Source organism: Melitaea cinxia, chromosome 16 (genome assembly GCF_905220565.1).
Source record: "Melitaea cinxia chromosome 16, ilMelCinx1.1, whole genome shotgun sequence".
NCBI lineage: Eukaryota > Metazoa > Arthropoda > Insecta > Lepidoptera > Nymphalidae > Melitaea > Melitaea cinxia.
Window position 1 is genome coordinate 16,696,391 of NC_059409.1, and position 20,472 is coordinate 16,716,862.

A 20,472-nucleotide genomic window follows, 5' to 3' on the forward strand; every position below is an offset into this window, starting at 1 on the left:
GAACGATCGACCGCCTATGAAAGTAAAAAATACAACAAATATGGTCGAAATAACTATTTTTACAATTTTCAACAATATCAAAAAATATTGCTCATCAACTCGTCTCGACATCTGTTTCACGTTTTTATTACTGCTACATAATGTGTAAATTATCAAAACGTTACGAAATTATATCAACATTAAGACAAAATGTAAAATTCACTTTTAATATTGAAGGTTGCTTTTGTAATATAAAAGAAGATAAAAAAAATTCTCAATTATAAGATAATTGAAGTTACCGTCATCTGTACAAATAAATAAAATTGGACTATCTGTTTGTTAATATAACCGCTTTTTCTAAACAAGTGTATGGCTCGCCTAATGGTAAGCGATTACCATAGCTTATAGACGCTTGCAACACCAGAAGCAAGTGTTTTGTCGTCCCTTCTCCAAATTCCCCCCAGGAGCTCTGGTCCCCTTACTCACCACAGGCACACCACCCTGCTTATAAGCAGTATTCTTAGCTGTGATCTTCTGTAAAGTCTACGTACTTCCCCAGTCCGACTGCTCCAGATTTTGAGCAGAATATTTCAGTGGATGAATTTCTTAATATTTAATGATTTTTAACCGACTTCAAAAAAGGAGGAGGTAACTCAATTCGACCGTATCTATATAAAAAAAATTATATATGTTCGTGATAACTTTGTTGTTTATGAACCGATTTCGATAATTATTTTTGTTGGCAAGGAGATATTCTATGTGTGGTACCATGATGAAACCAGGATCTGATGATAAAATCCCAGAAAAATCGAGGGAAACCCTCGAAAATCTGCATAACTTTTTACTGGGCGTACCAATTTTGACGATTTTTAGTTTAATCGAAAGCCGATGTTTATTATGTGGTCACATTTAAATTTCATCGAGATCTGATTACAAATTTTGGAGTTATCTTTGATAATGCGTATTTACTTGACTATTTCTACGTCTACCTACGTTGTATTACTTGTCGATGTAATTGAAGTCGGTTTTTTTTCGTTTGCCAGCAAACACAATTATTAACAATATTATACAATACAGCACAAAGTATAATTAATCACGCTCTTTGAATCTAACAACGATTGCATTGCAAATAGTTCTACAACTAGGCATCAAGTTGCTTAATCGTACATGTTGTAAAACTGAAGTAATACACGAGACGAGATCGCCGAGTCTCCAGCCTTTAAAGGACATAATTGATGGTTATCGGTTTGAAGTAGTATAAGTATAAGGAATGGACACAATCATAGAGTATTGTTGTTGAAGTAGAGCGCAGGAAGTAAATAGCTCATAATCTGGAACAGCTTGACTGGTTAAGTAATACCTTAACCAGTCAAGCTGTTCCAGAACCTGTACCCTTAAAGTATATTTTTTCCGTTTTCGTTATATTTTCTATTGATACTCAGCTGCTATTGGTCGTAGCGTGATTTTATATTGCCTATAGCCTTCCTCGAGAAATGGACTATCCAAAGCAAAAACAAAAATTAATTGAAACTGGCAGGTCTTGAGATTAGCGCGTTTAAACAAACAAACAAACTCTTCAGCTTTATAATATTATATACCTTTATATTACAGAAGATCTCAGTCACAAGATTCTGCTCCCAAGCTTTACGTTCCTGTGGTTAGTAATCCAGCTAGATATCACAAAGAGAAAGCGGTGGTGGAGTCAGCAACACGCTTGCTAGGTTCCATGCTTTACATGTGTCAATGGACTAAGGTTTGGAGCGTGTGTTTGTCGACTACTGTCAATACGAAACAAAAATTACAAATATAACCTACAGCGAAGCTTAATTAATAGTAGTATGTTCTACTCCTTTATTGTTAATACTTGGGTTTTTTTTATGTCTCTAGGTCGGCAAACAAACGTACGGCCCACCTGATGGTAAGAGATTACCGTAGCTTATAGACGCCTGCAACACCAGAAGCATCGCAAGCGCGTTGCCGACCCTATCCCCAATTCCCCCAGGAGCTCTGGTTACCTTACTCACCAACAGGAACACAATACTGCTTGGAAACAGTATTATTATTTAGGTTTTAATAATACTAAATTAAACTAATAATAGAACTAACATTCATATAAATCAACAAAATGAACAAGTTTATAACGTTTTATCTGGGTTTAACATCCGCTTGAACTATTTCAATCATTAGATTAAAAGAGGTCAAGTCAAGAACGTTGAAAACTTTTTGGTTAAAATTACATTAACACCGGTTAACTGATTCGATCGTTTAAATTTAAGAAAACTAGCAACACTCTCAGATTATATTTTAAAAGCGTATTGACACACTATATACTCGTATAATTATGTAAATCGTTTCTTAATCCGCAACATGAGGCGTATATTTTATTGTAAATATAATATATGTTAATAAAGTAATGTTCAATCTTTATTACATATCAGTACAGATTGTTAAATAAAAACATTAATTATTTATACATTTACAAAAATAAGGTTTTATAAATTTTATAAATAATTTAAAAATAATGAACTTTTATAAGTAATTAAAAAATATATATATTTGTAAGACTAGCTGTGCCCGCGGCTTCGTCCAAGTGCAATTTAATAAAATGGTTATTTTTCATTCGCATAGTTTTAAAATAAAATAAAAACTAAAATAAAAGTAGCCTAAGTTACTCCTTATTACATCAACATCAGCCAGTGAAAGTCCCGTCAAAATCGCTTCGGCAGTTTCAGACATTAGCCGGAACAAACAGACAGATAAAAATTTTAAAATATGTTATTTTGGTATATGTAAAAGTAAATAAAAAGCGGTTATTTTAATATTACAAACAGACACAACAATTTTATTTATTTGTGTAGATGACGATTTATGGATACTTTTGAAGCCTACTTCAATACATACTTTTTTGATTTTGATTTTAGAAAGAAAAAATATACAAGTCTCAGAGCCCTCGTACATAGTTGGGCACATACATAGCGCACACACACATAACGCAATAAACGTATTATTTTCTTTCTCGATTATTCTGAGATTCCACTATCAGACGCTAATTTAGTGAACGCGGAACTATCACCGAAATTAACTGTTTCTCATATCAGAAGTCAATTTTGAATATCCATGACAAAGTTATCGATGAACCAACTAATTTTATATAATATACTAGCTGACCCACCAAACGTTGTTTTGCCATATACATTATTAACAACTTAATCCCCCCCTCTCTTGTAACTTAGGGGTATGAAAAATAGATGTTGTTCAATTCTCAGACCTACCCAATATGTACACAAAATTTCATGACAATCGGTCAAACCGTTTCGGAGGAGTTTAACTACAAAAACCGCGACACGAGAATTTTATATATTAGATTTACTTATTATTATTTACTGTCGTCTATATACATATATATTTATTAAGCCTACTTTTGTGCAATAGCCTAAAATATTACTGATCGCAAAGAAACTGGCGACGATTAATTTAATAACAACTTTTTACAAAATTCGCGATTACGCAAGATTAAAACGTGATCTTATTGATGACCTTCGTCGGGCCGACTGCAGCGCGTCGTGTGTTCACAAGTGTAACGGACCGTTAGCGGTAAACGCGTACCGGACGTTGATCGCGAAATTACAAGGACATTGATAGTGGTTACAATCCAGATTAATATAAATGCAAAATGAACTCTTTATGTTTGTTACACTTTCACGTCTAAACCACTGAACGGATTTTAATTAAAAAATTTACAGCGATAGAGTAGACCTTAGAAAGGGACATATTATGCTACCTCTTGTTGCGAAAGAAATTATTCGAAATTAATTTAATTTATTTATTTCCAATAAAAATTTAATTTTAATTTATGCTTCTAATTACTCATGAACCGCAGACTACGTCGTAGGTACCAGCTAGAAACTAATAAGTAAATAAGTGCCTCTCACTCAATGGACTCCCGTAGGATTTCTCCTGCGTCGGGAGTCAGGAAACAAACACAATACACAAGCACAGACGCCGAGACCCCAACAAATATCTGTATGGCCAATACAAATTTTTGGTCATGTGCGGGGATCGAAGGCGCCACCGCTAACGCCATAGAGAGTACTGTGACCGCTGACCTAACGCATCGTCCATGGTTATATTATATATGTTTGTATTCAACGGCTAATTTACTTATTTATTTCATACTTACGTCCTAACAAACTTAATTAACTTTCTAAATCTGAAATATTTTTTTTATAGATTTTTAGTTTTTACGATGTTTCAAAGTATCCCAATCATTAATTATTAAATAAACGATAATTTATCATTTGACATTATCTAATGTTTATTGTGACTATCAACATTGAATCTATAAAAACTGGTATTTATTTTAATTTCTATTGTAAATTAGTTTGTTGTTACAATAAACAAATTAATATGATTGAAACAACATTCCCCTCGTCCACTGCTATCGAAACTGGTGTTTATCAGCTAAAGGACTATTTATATTGCGTTCGGTAAACCCTTGCAACGGCTCATTAGAAGCTACAGCAGGTCCGCGCCGCCGCGCCGCATACTAACGCCCGCTCATGCTCCTGCGTGCGCGGCCCACACTCATTGCATTACTCGTTACCGCAATCCACTGTCATACACGCAAACTCCCTCATTTTCCATAAAATTAAGTAATCGTGCCAAGGACTCATAGAGCCACCGGGTATACGTTTTTACTAAAACAAACCCGAATGATCGTTTCATGCGCGGAATATTAATTGACACTAAATTGTAAATTAAAAATGTTCTAGAATGTACAAGAACGTGATTATTAATATTTTTGTGAACTTTATTCGAACTAATTGCATATATCTTTCATGTATCGTATATCGTTAATAATATTTTTTAAAGATGATTGACAACAATAATTACTAAAAATTATAAAGATAAATATAAAACTTTATATTTCTCATGTAAAACTGCAAATAAAATCTAGTAAGTGACAAATGGGTCGAAAGATATTTTAATTTATTTCTTACAATCGCGTGGAAAATTAATACAAAATGATTTCATAATAAATGGTAATAAAATATACCAATTAACTACCGCTCTTGTAAACAAAAACCATAATAATTACCTGTAACGGCTAAAATGCAATATTCTCCTAAAAGACGTGTAATTAAGTCATAATTTGTCTCAAGTATTGGCCTACGACTAGTATTACTTGTCTGATTTCTATGTATTGCAGTTCGAAAGTGTAGTAATATGTCTTAACAGATGGAAATATCTAGAGTATAATCAACTAATAATAATGCGAAGCGTGTGGCTACGTTTATGGAAATTTAAACTTTAGGCATTCGATTTGGATGCTTTCTGAAATACTTAAAACCTAGCTCAGGTCTTGTGAATACTATGATGAGTATCGTTTCAAGAAAAATAGTTCTTTAATGTTTTTAACAGACGAGGGGAGTGGGAGGTAGCAGAAACATCCTTACACTCATTTTACGCTTACGCTTCAGCCTGTAATATCCCACTGCTGGACATAGGTCTCTTTCCCCATGTAGGAGAACAATCAGAGCTTAATCCATCACGCTGCTTCAATGTGGGTTAACGGATATATTCCCTACTATGAGTAACGATCGCTATCAGGTGTAAATGATAACAACCGGGACCGACAGCTTAACGTGCTCTCCGAGGCACGGTGGGGAGACCCACAAGGACTGCACACACATCCAGACCACGCAAACATCTGTATGGCCAATACTAATGTTTTTCACATGCGGGGATCGAACCCGCACATGACAAACATTATTAAGAACACATTAATTATAATTCGTGCGTTTTGTACTAAAAATATAAATTGGTACATAATAATATAAGATTACATCTCCAGCTTCGCGGTGAAGGTAAACAGTTTTTGATACGTCGATTTTATAATCATGTGTACTTTAGTTACTTCAATTTAATAAGAAGTATAGCTTCAAAAGCTCATTTTTATCGTTAAAATATTTACAATTAACACTTTTACAAGTAATATAATAATATTATATGTAACATATACTTTATAATAATAAATATATATATTATATATTATATATTATATGTAAGTACACTTCGGAGAGTGTGGGCAGGAACTCCATAAGCTGATTCCCCCCTCCCCTTCCATCGTCGTACAACTAGACGCTCGCTTACGCCACCCTTATAGTACATGCTTGACCCGTACGGCCAAAGAATGGAACTCTCTACCAGCGTCTGTGTTTCCAGAAAACTATAACCTGGGGATCTTTAAGTCGCGAGTGAATAGGTTACTTCTAGGTAAGCGTGCTCCATCTTAGACCGCATTTTCACTTATCATCAGGTGAAATAGTGGTCAAACGCAAGCCTGTCATTGTAAAAAATAGTAATAAAGATATGTATTTCAAATTAAAGCGCACCTGCTGTGACTGTGAAGCACGCTCAATACCACCAATCTCATTGTAAGAAATGGATAAATTGGCAATTAAAAGCAAATATGAACAGTCTCCGGCAATGATGATGATGACAGGAGCGGCATTTCACGAGACTTCAAAGGCGCTGGTGTCAGCGCATGTTTTATGCAGATGGCGTACACGCGACGATGACGGTTCAATACTGTCGTTAACGCTTAACATTCTGTCGACATTATAAAATTAAATTTCCTTATTTGCTGTCTAATTTACTATCAAATATATTTTTTTTATCTGTTGCTAAATTTATTTGACGTAAACCGCTTCTCACTAAACAACCCCCATTAGGAATTCTACCTGTGTCGAAGGTCCGGAAATACACAAAACACAAAAGTACAACGCCCAAATCACGTCAAACATCTATATGTCTTTATACAAATGTTTGTCATGAGATGAATGATGATGGATTCCCGAATTGAACCCGCGACTGCAAGCTCAACAGCCAGTACTGTGGCCGCTGCGGCAACATGTCGTCAAAACGTAAAATTTCATCTCTGCTATCTTTGTTCAAAAGCATAAAACTGAAATGCGCTTACATAACTATAATTAGCCTTTGTTCTTAATATTAATACGTAGACATCATTTATTTTACAAATTTATCGAAGTTTGTAACCTCAGTCACCGAGTATAAATAAATAAATTTGACTCTATCATATATGACATCTGCGAACGTTTGGCACAATAGAAAACCATAAAAACAATCGAATAAATAAATTAAGTACAGTCACATTGTTGCTGTCTTTTACAACCTTTATTATCGAAAGACGAAATGATGTGTAATATATTTTTAACCGACTTCAAAAAAGGAGGAGCATCTCAATTTGACTATATTTTATGTACATATGTGGTTTTAGCTCATAACTTTTTACTAGGTGGGCCGATGTCAGCGATTCTTTTTCTTAAATCAAAATGTGGTGCTAGTCATCCATGGTGTGTGGTCCCCATTTTAAATTTAATCGAGATTTGACAACTACTTTTAAGTTATCGGAATTGAAGTCGGTTTTATTTTCGTTTCCGAGCAAACACAATTATAATAATTATATACTTTATTGCACTAAAAATAATGCACAGAAAAATTACACACAAAGTTGATGGCAAAGGTGGACTTATCTCTAGAAGAGATCTCTTCCAGTCAACCAGTGGTCATGAGAGAGAGTGTCATATAGCGGAGGACACAGTGCAAGAAATAATAACGTAATAGCTAAAGAACTAATATATTACATACTTACAGGTATAAATACATACACTTACATAGATACATATAGATATCATACATATACATATCATACATATACATATACATATACATGATAAATATAAATACATGATATTATATTATAGGTAATCATATACTTACATATTCATTAAGTAGATGATTGTAAATTCAGTTGAGAAATAAAGTGCTCCTTTAATTTACGTTTGAAGGAAACAAGAGAAGGACTCTAGGATTATATATCACTATTAATAATCCTCAAAACATTTAAAGTATAAATCTTTCAAATTGTTACGTCACAGCAATATGTTGATTCATAACGTTACTCTCCGTGGTCAGTGAACTGGTTTATATTTCTGAACGTACCGCGTAAGCCGTACCCTATGGGTTACTGCCTGAGGTACAAGAGTTGCGAAACATCAAGTTTAGGTCATTTAAGATATTAACGTATTTTTATAGTTCAACGTGTCATGCGCGATCAAAAAGGCTGGACGTTAAGATCGCTCGTCTCAGATTGCAGTTACATTTGGCAATTGCTCCGAAGTAGAGCGGCGCCATAATGCTATGATAGCGCTTCATTTGTTTTCATGTTTAGAAAATAAAAACATTGTAATCATAATGACTATAAATACAAAGAAATCGCTCTGAATGACTGCATCTAATTGTTTTTTTTAATGTAACTAGGTCGGCAAACAAGCGTACGGCTCACCTGATGGTAAGCGATTACCGTAGCTTATAGACGCCTGCAACACCAGAAGCATCACAAGCGCGTTGCGGACCCCATTCCCAATCCCCCCAGGAGCTCTGGTCACCTTACTCACCAGCAGGAACACAATACTGCTTGAAAACAGTAATATTTAGCTGTGGTATGCTGTAAGGTCGAGGTACTTCCCCAGGCTGCTCCATATTTTGAGCAGGAAATTTCCTGCTGTGCCCTACCTCAGTTATCATTGGAAATATGAAGCCATTCATCGAAATCGATTCACCCAGTCTAAAAGTTCTGATGTAAAATACATTTAAAAAAATACAATCGAATTGAGAACCTACTCCTTGTTTTTTGAAGTCGGTTAAAAACGAGTGTGTACTACCAACAATTCCTTTAGTTACCCCTACAGTAATATGCAAAACGTAACTCTCTCTCTCTTTATATCTTCACTAACTTATATCTCCCTCTCAACTTTCGTTCGCCTCGCCCGATCACACTTGTCGTAACGCTATCGTCACGCATTCACCGGCTTACTCCCTAAGTCAAGCGTGCGTAAAAAAATTGAACATAATTATAAAACTATTTCTTAATATTATAATATTACCCATTACATGTAATACAGAAAGATATAAATCCTTACGCACAAGTCAATTTGACAAACCATATTTCGAAAATCGTAATGGATAAGCATATTTTGTAAGCGTGGATGCCATCCGATCTCGGTTGGTCAACTGTAGCGGTCGCACTTGTGTTTCAACTGGATCAATGACTTGAACGCTAATCAACATTTTACGAGCGCTGTAATATAAACCCCATAAAAATACACCGCTTGCGACACACGGCGACGTCGATAGCACAAAAATATTACTTCAATTAAAACTATCAAATATAAAAAGCAATTATATGTTACCATAATTATTTGTAACTGCCAAAAAAGCCGCGCCTAATTTTGAAACTTGTTTTATAAAAAAATATACCGAATATGATATATATTTCTTTAAATACGAGCAATATTAAGCGTCTCCCGCGGTTTTAATTGTATTTTGATACTTACCTCTTGTAAAAATGGTTTTTATTTTAAGGTAACAGTTCCGCTATTAAGAAAATCATTAACTGTTATAGCCCAATAGCCAAAAATGAACGCATAATCGTCTTCCTTATCCTCGAGGCTATCGAAACAAGAAATACCCAAGTTGGAGTGTCAAACCGATCAGATATATTTTCAACCTTAACTGACGTATACATGCGAATATGTATGACATTTTGTTGATACGAATATGCGTTACAATTTTATTATTCTCAATGTGACTCTGGTCGGTGTCAGTAGTATTCGCATTATTAAATAATTATCAGTAATAGTGTCGAAGAATTCAACGAGACCTTTAACGAGCGGTAATAACGGACTCGAGTGCGTATTTTTATAACATTTCGACAATAACTGCAATAAAGAGCAAGGATGTGTGACAGATACGCACAGAAATCGCTCCCAATTATACAATCTCCACAATTGCTTAGTATTAACTGCTGTGTTGAGGTTTACGTCAAACTAGAACTATTAGAAAAACTAGTCGAAATGTTGCGTGATCGAGTCAGATCTTGATCTGGATATGTAAGTTATGTTTCAAAATTTATCTCGTACTAGTTAGTGAAGAAAACTATAACATAAAAATAATTCTAAGATCCACTGATTCGGATCAAATATGATTAAACCCTAAATAATAGAAGAGGTCGAACATTTTCAGGTTTTTTATAATATTTTAACAAAACTTTTTTCTTTTTTTTATGTATTATTTCTCTATTAATTTTAACAAATGCACAAACCCTATACAAATATTTTCCATGAACACGGATTGAACCCGCGATCGCTAGCGCAACAGTCAGTGATATGACGGTTACAACAACGCGCCGAAAAGTTTCTCAAGTATGGTGTCTCAACTCAAACTAAACCAATAAAAATAAAACTATAAGTTTAACTCAAAACAAGTCCAAGTAAAATATTTTAATGCGAATGTATTAATCATTAAAATTACGTAAACAAAACAAAGGAAGGCGAGTACGTTCTGTGGCCAACGAGCGTGAACGAGTCCTATCGTAAAGAGCTCGCCATTCACGATCAGGCAAAAATCTTCTTTTTAAGTGGGTCATCACGATTTCATTAATGTAACTTCATACTCAATAAATTGGAGCAATCGAAGTTTATCGAGTATGTAATTAAGTATCTACAAATTATTAAAGAATATTTAAATTATAGTGATGTATTTAAAAACGGAATCTAATACAGCAATTAGCAATTTTTGTTCATTCGCAAAATTATTTGTTTTGTTTAAGACTCTATCAAGGAAACATTTCAGTATTGTTTGATTGTAAACGATATCTGAAGATCGGTACGACTTACGATCCGTGCGACAGCAAGCACTTTGTAAACTTAACTATTCGCTTCGTGAATGGATAACTTTATTCTAAACAGGCGACGGGACCGCGAAAGTGAAATTACAATTTACCGTATTTGAACACGATTAACAGTTTTTAACGTGTAACATATTTGCATGAACTTGAGACTGACATACGAGTACATTACAGTCAGACTTGCACATAGAAATTCTTGGAAATAAATATTCATTATAATTATGTTTAATTAACTTGACTTATGTTTAATGAATTTAATTGACGCCGCGTTGGCGCAACGGTTACAGCCATGGATTGTACCTGTTGCGCTGACGGTTGCGGGTTCGATCCCCGTACATGACAAACATTTGTATTGACCATACAGGTGTTTGCCGTGGTCTGGGTGTTTGTGCAGTCCTTGTGGGTCTCCCCGCCGTGCCTCGGAGAGCACGTTAAGCCGTCGGTCCCGGTTGTTATCATGTACACCTGATAGCAATCATTACTTATAGTAGGGAATATATCCGCCAACCCGCATTGGAGCAGCGTGGTGGATTAAGCTCTGATCCTTCTCCTACATGGGGAAAGAGGCCTATGCCCAGCAGTGGGATATTACAGGATGAAGCGATGTTTAATTTAAACGATTAGCATACATTATAGTCATTCTCAGATTGCTAAATATATAATGTCATATGCGTACAACCTTACTAATGTTACCTATTAAGAGGAATGGAGGTAATATTGTATTACATTATTGTAAATGATGGTGTTAAATTTGGTTTATAAGGTCGTAGTAGTGTGGACACTGAGCGTAAAGCATAGAAAATTTAAAAAATATATATCTATTTGTGACATGAGCCCATAAGTAGTTATTAGTTATAAAACTAAAGGAGAGTACAAATACACCATCTTCTCCACTTATTTTACAGTTTTCTTACTAAGCAACTGTGTATAATCGCTTTTTATTTTTAGTAGAAAGCTATAGATTATAGTTATCAAATAATAAATCAATTTCTTCCATCATCATAGGTTCAATCGTTAATTTATTCATTATATATAAATAATCATTTCGTTTGTGTTTTCAGTGACTATATTCTTCGCTTGAGAAACATTTTTTATATTAAGAATCATAGAAAATAATGATTTTTGATGTTACAAACATAAAAGTGACTTCATCTAATCATAAATGTTGGAATATTCTGTTGATATGAATCCCATTTTTGAACAAATGGAAACGATAGGCTAAAGACAGTAAGACTCCCTTCTCTACCGTTATCTTTTATGCTTTTGTCCGCACTCCAAAAACTCCAAGCATAAAAATAAATAGAGTCAATAAAAAAGAACCGTCCAATAAAAAGTACTAAAAAGATAATTTTAAAGATAAAAATGACATTCAATTATCTTCAACTTTGCGTAATAAGTGTTTACGTTTAATACTACTCACATTTATATTTAACGGCGAACGATAATGACTGCGACATTGAAAACGTTTACCGGTTAAAGCAATATAATATAACATAAAAATATAAAATATAGCATGATACACTTTTTTAAAAACTATTCCGTTATCAACACAGAGAACAATTAGAGCATCCTCAGGAGTTTCTGTGGTTAATAGGGTAGTCAATACTCAATCATCATTATCATCATCATTTCAGCCTATCACAGTCCACTGCTGGGCATAGGTCTCCACAAGTTTGCGCCAAAAATGGCGTGAACTCATGTGTTTTGCCCATAGTCACCACGCTGAGCAGGCGGGTTGATGACCGTAGGGCTGGCTTTGTCGCGCCGAAGACGCTGCTGCCCGTCTTCGGCCTGTGTATTTTCAAAGCGAGCGGCTGAATGGTTACCCCGCCATCGGTCGGCTTATGAAGTTCCAAGGTAGTAGCGGAACTGTGTTATCCCTTAATCGCCTCTTACGACACCCACGGGAAGAGAGGGGGTGGCTATATTCTTTACTGCCGTATCCACACACTCAATACGTACATATATTATTGAGCTGTGGTCTTCAGTAAAGTAAAATACTTCCCCAGTCGGCCTGCTCCCAACTATAAGCAAGATATTCCTACAATGACCCGACCTCAATCAACTACTGACATTATCTGACAAGTGTAAAGCTAAGAGGGAAATCTAATTGTTCTAAGAAAATAATCCTCGTTATTAAGACTAACTTTTTGTATATATCAATAATCAGTTAAGTACCTGTTGAATGGTTTCCAACTTCTCTGGCATTTTCGTATTTACATTGTTCACAGAGATATTACAAAACAAAGATCGTTCCTTAGATAATTAATTATTATTTCGCGTCAGAAGTTATGATTAGTATTTTAATGAGGTGCGAGTGTGTGTATGACTACTTACACTGTACATTCATGAAGATAAAATTATAATATTGAAATAAATAAATACTAAATACATTATTATTACTTATTTGTACACTTCCTAACCACTTTTCTATGCGCTGTCCTATACCCAAAGGTTGTCTAGAAGAAATCGCTCTTTCAGCGATAAGACCGCCTTTGTACATCTTCCTCTAATTATACTACTTTTGTTTTTATTTTTTAATGGTATGCAATAAAAAATATTATTATTATTATTATTATTATTAAATAAACGCTATGTCGTCTGGATACACACGCAGCATATAAACATAGACCTACCTACATACCAAGCCTAGACCACGACATACGTCTATCTCATCTGAGTAAATTTTTGTCTGGGGCTGAACCTGTGAATATTAGTGCATCAATCAGTTGCTGTGACCATTGTAGCAACCTGACTATGATGGAGCGTCTTAAAATTTAATTGAGTGTGCGTAAATAGCACATTGACAATTTTAATGAGTTGCTGCAAAGTTTTGTTAATGAACTGTATGTACGTACAATCGTACATATGTATCTTAATAATAAATTTATATTTTTGTAGCTTTTATGTACAATCCAAAAGCATTCATTTGCGTCTTAAGCGTGTGATCAATAATAGCCTAGCCCGTTGGCGCAGTTTGTAGTGACCCTGCTTTCTGCTCCGAGGGTTGTGGGTTCGATTCCCACCCCGAGTCTGGGTGTAATATAAATATTTATTTATATATTTATATATGTATTATTTATAAGTATGTTTATCGAAAAAAAAAATATGTAGCTATATACCAGTCGGCTGTTACCTATAACACAAGCATTAAGTTGCTTACTTTAGGAACAGACGACCGTGTGTGTATTGTGTAGATATAAAAAAAAAAAAAAAAAAAAAAAAAAAAAAATACGTGTAATATAAACGATAATAAAATCTCATCAAAGAACGATTATGACCTATAATATAATTAAATGCTAGTATAATTTATATTTTCAATCAATATCTCGATGTCTGTGGTCATCTCGCGAACCCTTATAATGAATGGCAATGCGAGCAGCTTGCGCAAGCGCCCGGCGTCGCTCGACCTCGCGCTGCCGTATATATACGTTGACAACTTCTCAGCCCCATCAGTCAACTGTTTCTTCTCAAACACCCGTCGAAATGAAATCCTTCGTGAGTAATTACTATTTAAACATTCTTGATTATAAAAGTTATAAATTTCATGTACTCAATTGAGATTTCCTTGAGAAGCATGTGAAACCTCAGTCCGGTGTTAAATCGAGTGTTTTATAGTGGTTGTAGAAGAGAAGCGTCTTGGATGAATTAAAAACTCCAAAGCCTCTTTTGTCTTGAACAAAATATTGGTCACAGAAAATCTTAATTTGTACACGCTGCTTCAGTTTAGTTCAGTTAATTGAATCAAATATTACTTCTTGATTAATGTGTAATGGTGCCTGTGTGGTTACTGCAGTAAGAATATAGCCACCCCCTCTCTTCCCGTGGGTGTCGTAAAAGTCGACTAAGGGATAACGCAGTTCCATTAACATCTTAGAACTTAAAAAGCCGACCGATGGCGGGATAACCATCCAACTGCTGGCTTTGAAATACACAGGCCGAAAACGGGCAGTAGCGTCTTTGGTGCGACAAAGCCAACCCTGCGGTCACCAACCCGCCTGCCCAGCGTGGCGACTATGACCAAACACATGAGTTCACGCCATTTTTGGCGCGAACTTGTGGAGACCTAGTGTGTGATTGTATGACGTGTTAGCTTTATTTGTGAATATAAAACTTAATATTGTAGTGTGTGAGCTTGTAGATGCACCCACTGCTGAGTATAGTTCTCATCTCCTGTGAACAGTAAGGTTGGGGTTTAATCATCAACTTGACTTCCGAATAACTATTTTCAAAACATCAAGGAAGAATTCCTTAAAATGTCTGCTACATCACCAATAGTTTAAACAGCACATTTAATACTAATTACTCAATTCAAATCGTTAAAAAGTCATAAAAACTTAAATTGAAATAGTGCGAACAATATAACAAAATGAGTAATAGTCTTAGTAAATAGTCTTCCTGAACAATGCGCCGTTACAACTTCATAAACGTTAATTGATTGCCTGACATCACTTCACTCCGATGAAACAATATTGTAAGAACTACATATGTGGAGCTGTGTAACACATATCGTTTACAATATCAAATATACTTGAGTTTGCACAGCTTCGGCAATTTCGTATTACTGTACTGCACTGCCTTGTAACTTCGTTTTTCCAAGTTTTGTCCTAATTATCTTACGGTTTGGACATTTAGAATTTCCCTTGTCCAGCTTGGAAAAGTTCTCAAACTTTACTTAAGCTTATGTGGAACTTATGGTGATCAAGAAACTTAAAACTTTCATATTTTTGTCGATTTACCTGACCGTTTAGAATTGTTTGATTTTAGATTTGCTCTTTATATTTATTCATCTCTATCTATTGCTTTTTTTTATACAATGATAGGCTTGCGTTTGACCACTATTTCACCTGATGATAAGTGAAAATGCGGTCTAAGATGGAGCACGCTTAGCACCTAGAAAAGCTTGCTTATTTTTATTCTAATGTTAAAACAATTTCCTAGGTGTGTGTAGTCCTCCTCGCCGCCGCTGTGCTGGCCGCGCCTGAAGGCAAGCGCGATAAGCGCGGGTTCTTGCACGGTGGCTTCAGCAGCAGCTATGAGCTCGGCCACAGTTATGGCCATGACTTCGGCCACAGCGTCCTGGACCATGGCCTGGGACACGGACACATCATCGAGTCTTACCACGCTCCCGCTGCCAGGATCGTCTCCGTCAATAAGGTCGTTGAAGTCCCCAAGGTAGGATGCCAGTTTCTTTATAGATTGACTTATATGACAACGCATTGCGGTCGCGGGTTCGATCACCGCACATGACAAACATTTGTATTGGCCATATAATTGTTTGTCGTGGTCTGGGCGTTTGTGCTTGTGTTGTGTTGTGTGTGTTGTGCTTGATCGTTGAATGTGAAGCATTTAGTTATAGGTATTTTGTATATTACATTAAAAAAGTCTTTATATTATATTACTAAGCTACATTCCCAAAAGCAGTGGCTACACTTACAGTTTGTAATTACTTTTTGAACGGCTATTGAAGAGCGTTTTACGCGCATAAAATACTATAAGATAAATTTGAATTAATATAATGATAATAAATTATATTTAAAAATATAATTAAATAATAAATTAAATTTCAAATTTATCGTCCTCCTACTAAACTTAAAACACTAACTAGACTTGAGATATATATGAACAGGAGTTATATTCTTGAAATCATGAAATCATTGATAAAAGCTTTTTAATTTTCTTTTTATACATTGCAGGTTGTTGAATACAAGAAAATCGTATCAGTTCCCAAAGTGGTGTCCGTGCCCCAGATCGTGAAGGTGTCCAAAATCATCGAGGAGCCGCACTACGGGCACGGCATCTCTCACAGCTTCTGGTGAACAGGAGCTGACGCGTTAGATTAATTGTACCGCTCAACATAACACTATGTCCCAGGCCTCATCTACAAGTACAAACAAACGAATTACTGCGAAAACAGTATAACATACAATTTACGTATGGAAAACCAGAGAGATCAAAAAATACACTTAAGCTTGTCAATAATCTGATATTTCAAGAGCATAAAGTATTAATTAGCACCGCCGTACAATTGTACGTGTACACGTTATGTGGTTCTTCATAGTAATCAAGAAAGCGATTACAAGTTTGTCTCCATCTATAGTGAGGTCTGAATAAATATAACATACAACTATGTATTATAGAGAGGCTTCCCATGACCAAAACTAGCTTTAAGAACAAATAAATAATTTTATAAAATTAATTGGTTTCATTTCATCACAAAACAACCTGAAACCTTAAAGGTAATTTAGGCATTTAGATTACAAGAAAAGGGTAACAGAATATCACCATGTCACAGGGTTTCCACTGGCATCACACAATAGCGGAACTGGTATATCTTTAGCAAAGAATATCGGAATTGCGGTTGGAGTGGAATATAATTTCACCATTTTTTCCATCAGACCACTTGAACATGAGTTATACTTAAATTATTATAATTCAATTTATTTTATATTTAAATATCATATAAGTAATTACATTTAAAGTTTTTTATGTTTACAATACTGTTTAATTGTAAGCTGACTCTATACATGACGTTACACGAGATTACATATTTTGACATTCCTCTTTCTCAGAAAATATATGCAGATAAAATGTATGCACTGTCCTAGCTTGTAATTCGTACTAAAATCGTGACAAGTTTCATACAAATCCATATAATAATAGTTTTAGCTATCCATAGAATAATAATTTCAAGACAAATAAAAAATAGATAGTTATAACCTCAATGGCATGAATTAATTGGACAAAATCGGTCCTGTTACATTCCTTAGTATAGATAACACTGTTTCTTTAATATTAAAACTTTACCAACTCCCCATGTCTGTCGTAGTAAGAATCGTAGCACTGCCCGTTCCATCTTACGCCATAAAACAACAATAAACATGAATATTAAGTAATACAACGTGAGCTTTATCGGCATCGTCCGGATATCTCGTATTCTGTTCGAGTTCGTCTCGCAACACGTCAAAACGTATGATGCAAGTGCGTAGACACAGTTTTAAGGTCCAGTAAACTTTGAGATCCATCTTCACCTTAGCGCTATTTATTCTTTCTGATGCATTCATAAATTTAACGTCAGTGAGGTTGCACATAAAGATATTATTTTTAAACCAATTTTAAAGTTGTTATTTTATAAAATACTAGCTGTGCCCGCGACTTCGTCCGCGTGGAATGTAACAAAAAAGTTATCGTTCAGTTCGCAGAGTTATAAAATAAATAGATTTCTAAAATAAAAGTAACCTAAGTTACTCCTTACTATATCAGCTATCTACCAGTGAAAGACACGTCAAAATCGGTCCAGCCGTTTCAAAAATTAGCCGAAACAAACAGACATACAGACAAAAATTGTAAAAAATGTTATTTTAGTATAGTCATCCATATGCATTTAGTAAAAGCGGTTATTTTAATGTTACATACAGATACTCCAATTTTATTTATTTGTATAGATTTTACTTATTTAAAAATTAAGAGAAACGAAAATGTTTAAAGCAATTTCATGTCTTGCATTTCAATTATTTGTATTATATCAATAGAAAAATCCAATGCTTCTGATCTACCGAGAAAATATACATTTTCGTTGATTTTTTTGTCGTAAAAGTAGTTAATGAACTTTCGTGATTTGCTTGAATTCTTCAATAGATCTAGTTATATTTCATCGTTTTGTTTCACAAAATGCATGTATTTGTGTCAATTTGCACATTCGTAGTAAGTTGTTAGACACGTCCACACGCAACGGGAAACGAAGTAGAGATTCTGTCATCCGTGACTAACGAATGTTAGTGAATGTGACAACGGATTGGCGAAGTGGTAACAACGACTAGCTTTTTTCCCTGCAGCTGTGTATTCGACCGCCGCCTGTAACATATATTTGAATATGATATACAGATGGGTGTCAGACGCCGCGTCGGCGTTGGATTGTACCTGCGCTGGCGGTTGCGGGTTCGATCCCCACACATAACAAAAATTTGTATTGGCCATACAGGTGTTTGCTGTGGTCTGGGTGTTTGTGTAGTCCTTGTGGGGCTCCCCACCGTGCCTCGGAGAGCAGCACGTTAAGCCGGCGGTCCCGGTTGTTATCATGTACACCTGATAGCGATCGTTACTCATAGTAGGGAATATATCCGCCAACCCGCATTGGAGCAGCGCGGTGGATTAAGCTCTGATCCTTCTACATGGAGAAAGAGGCCTATGCTCAGTAGTGGGTTATTATTATAGGCTGAAACGTATGCGTGTCCCGATAAGCAGTTTTCAGTAATTTTCGGAGAGTAGTTCAGGACCCCAATACAAGATGATTATCTTCTGACTGAACAGTTTAGATGTTTTATTAGGAAGTTTAAATACAGCTGACGCACGCACTACCCTGAACTGTATGATAATAATATCATCTAAAGATTCATTCCTATAAGCCACCTCATCGCCTATCGCTACCTCATCTATATAACGTATATTATAACCAATAATATTTACAATAAATTGATTTCATCTTGAATTCCAAGTTTGTGTAGCAAAATTTCAAAAAATTTACAATTAATTATAGAAGTTGCAGTAATTGTTCAACGATCTTCAGCCAGCAGTTGTACCAGAAAAATCTTCTATACAATAACAGCCTCTAATCAGCACTTTTTCAGCCTGTTTCACTTATTTCAACGATTCCACACTCAAATGTCAGTTGACACGAGGAAGGAAACATATTACCGAATCGGAATCGAATAAATAATTATGAAAAGTGGTCGCATGCGTCCAGGAGCGCGGCGATATGGGTCGCCGTGAGCCTCAGTTGCTCAGCCGACGGCGTGGTGGACAGACCTCGCTCCGACATGGATTACTTGGTAAGTTTTACTCGTTATCATTTAATCTACAAGTTAAATAAGTTTACATCTCATGTGCAGAACCTGAAACAGCTACTTAGTTCGAAACTTCTTTATATATATTTATTGTAATAATTCTAAAAATATTTCTAAGTTTAAAGTTGTATCTATTAGTGATAAATATTAGAAGTTTTAACTTTTAGATACCCTCAATAATCATTCGTCCAAAAGAAATTAAACCGCATTTAAAATATTTTTTATCAAAATTATATTGTAAACATGAAATAAACTGTGTGCTATTTATATAACGATAAATCTACAGATTCCGATGACACTCTTGTGCCTGTCAACACTGGTGAGCTCGTACGAGCCCCTGGCTGAAGTAATGCTGCGACGAAGGAACGCGTACCCAGTGTACGCGAGGGACTTCGCGGACGAGTACGAGCCCTATGCAGTAGCGGCCATCCCCGTGCACGCTCAAGTACCTATCTTCCAGGTCATCTCCCCCGCAGCGTACTCGGGGAAACTAAGGAAACCAATCAAGCGACCTCAACCCAATAGAGACTTGCACGCGTACCCCTCGTCGCACATCGAACAGGCCTACCAACCGTACGCCTACAACCACGTGTATGAAGAGTCTGTACCCCAGAAGTATAAAGTGAATCCGTACAACGAGGAAGCTTCTTCAGTAGTCGTGTATGCTCGACCGAATAAGAACGGTGGCTACACCTACCGCAAGCAACCCGCGCCGACGCCGGCGCCACATACGCCGCAGGAACCCATCATAATCAGAATACACAAGTACCGAGTTATCCATTAAACATAGTGGAGGCGCCTGCTACAAACAAATGTGATAATATTTATGAGCGAAACATTATTTTTGGTAGATGTAATAAAATAATCATTGCCGTAGCA

General features: G+C 35.6%; 1 protein-coding gene across 1 annotated transcript; it reads left to right on the forward strand.

The window, feature by feature from the left end:
• Nucleotides 1–19,942: 19,942 nt before the first annotated feature.
• On the forward strand, nt 19,943–20,377 carry LOC123661005. Its single transcript, XM_045596019.1, has one exon. The coding sequence runs from the start codon at nt 19,943–19,945 to the stop codon at nt 20,375–20,377; it is 435 nt and encodes a 144-aa protein (XP_045451975.1).
• Nucleotides 20,378–20,472: the final 95 nt, after the last annotated feature.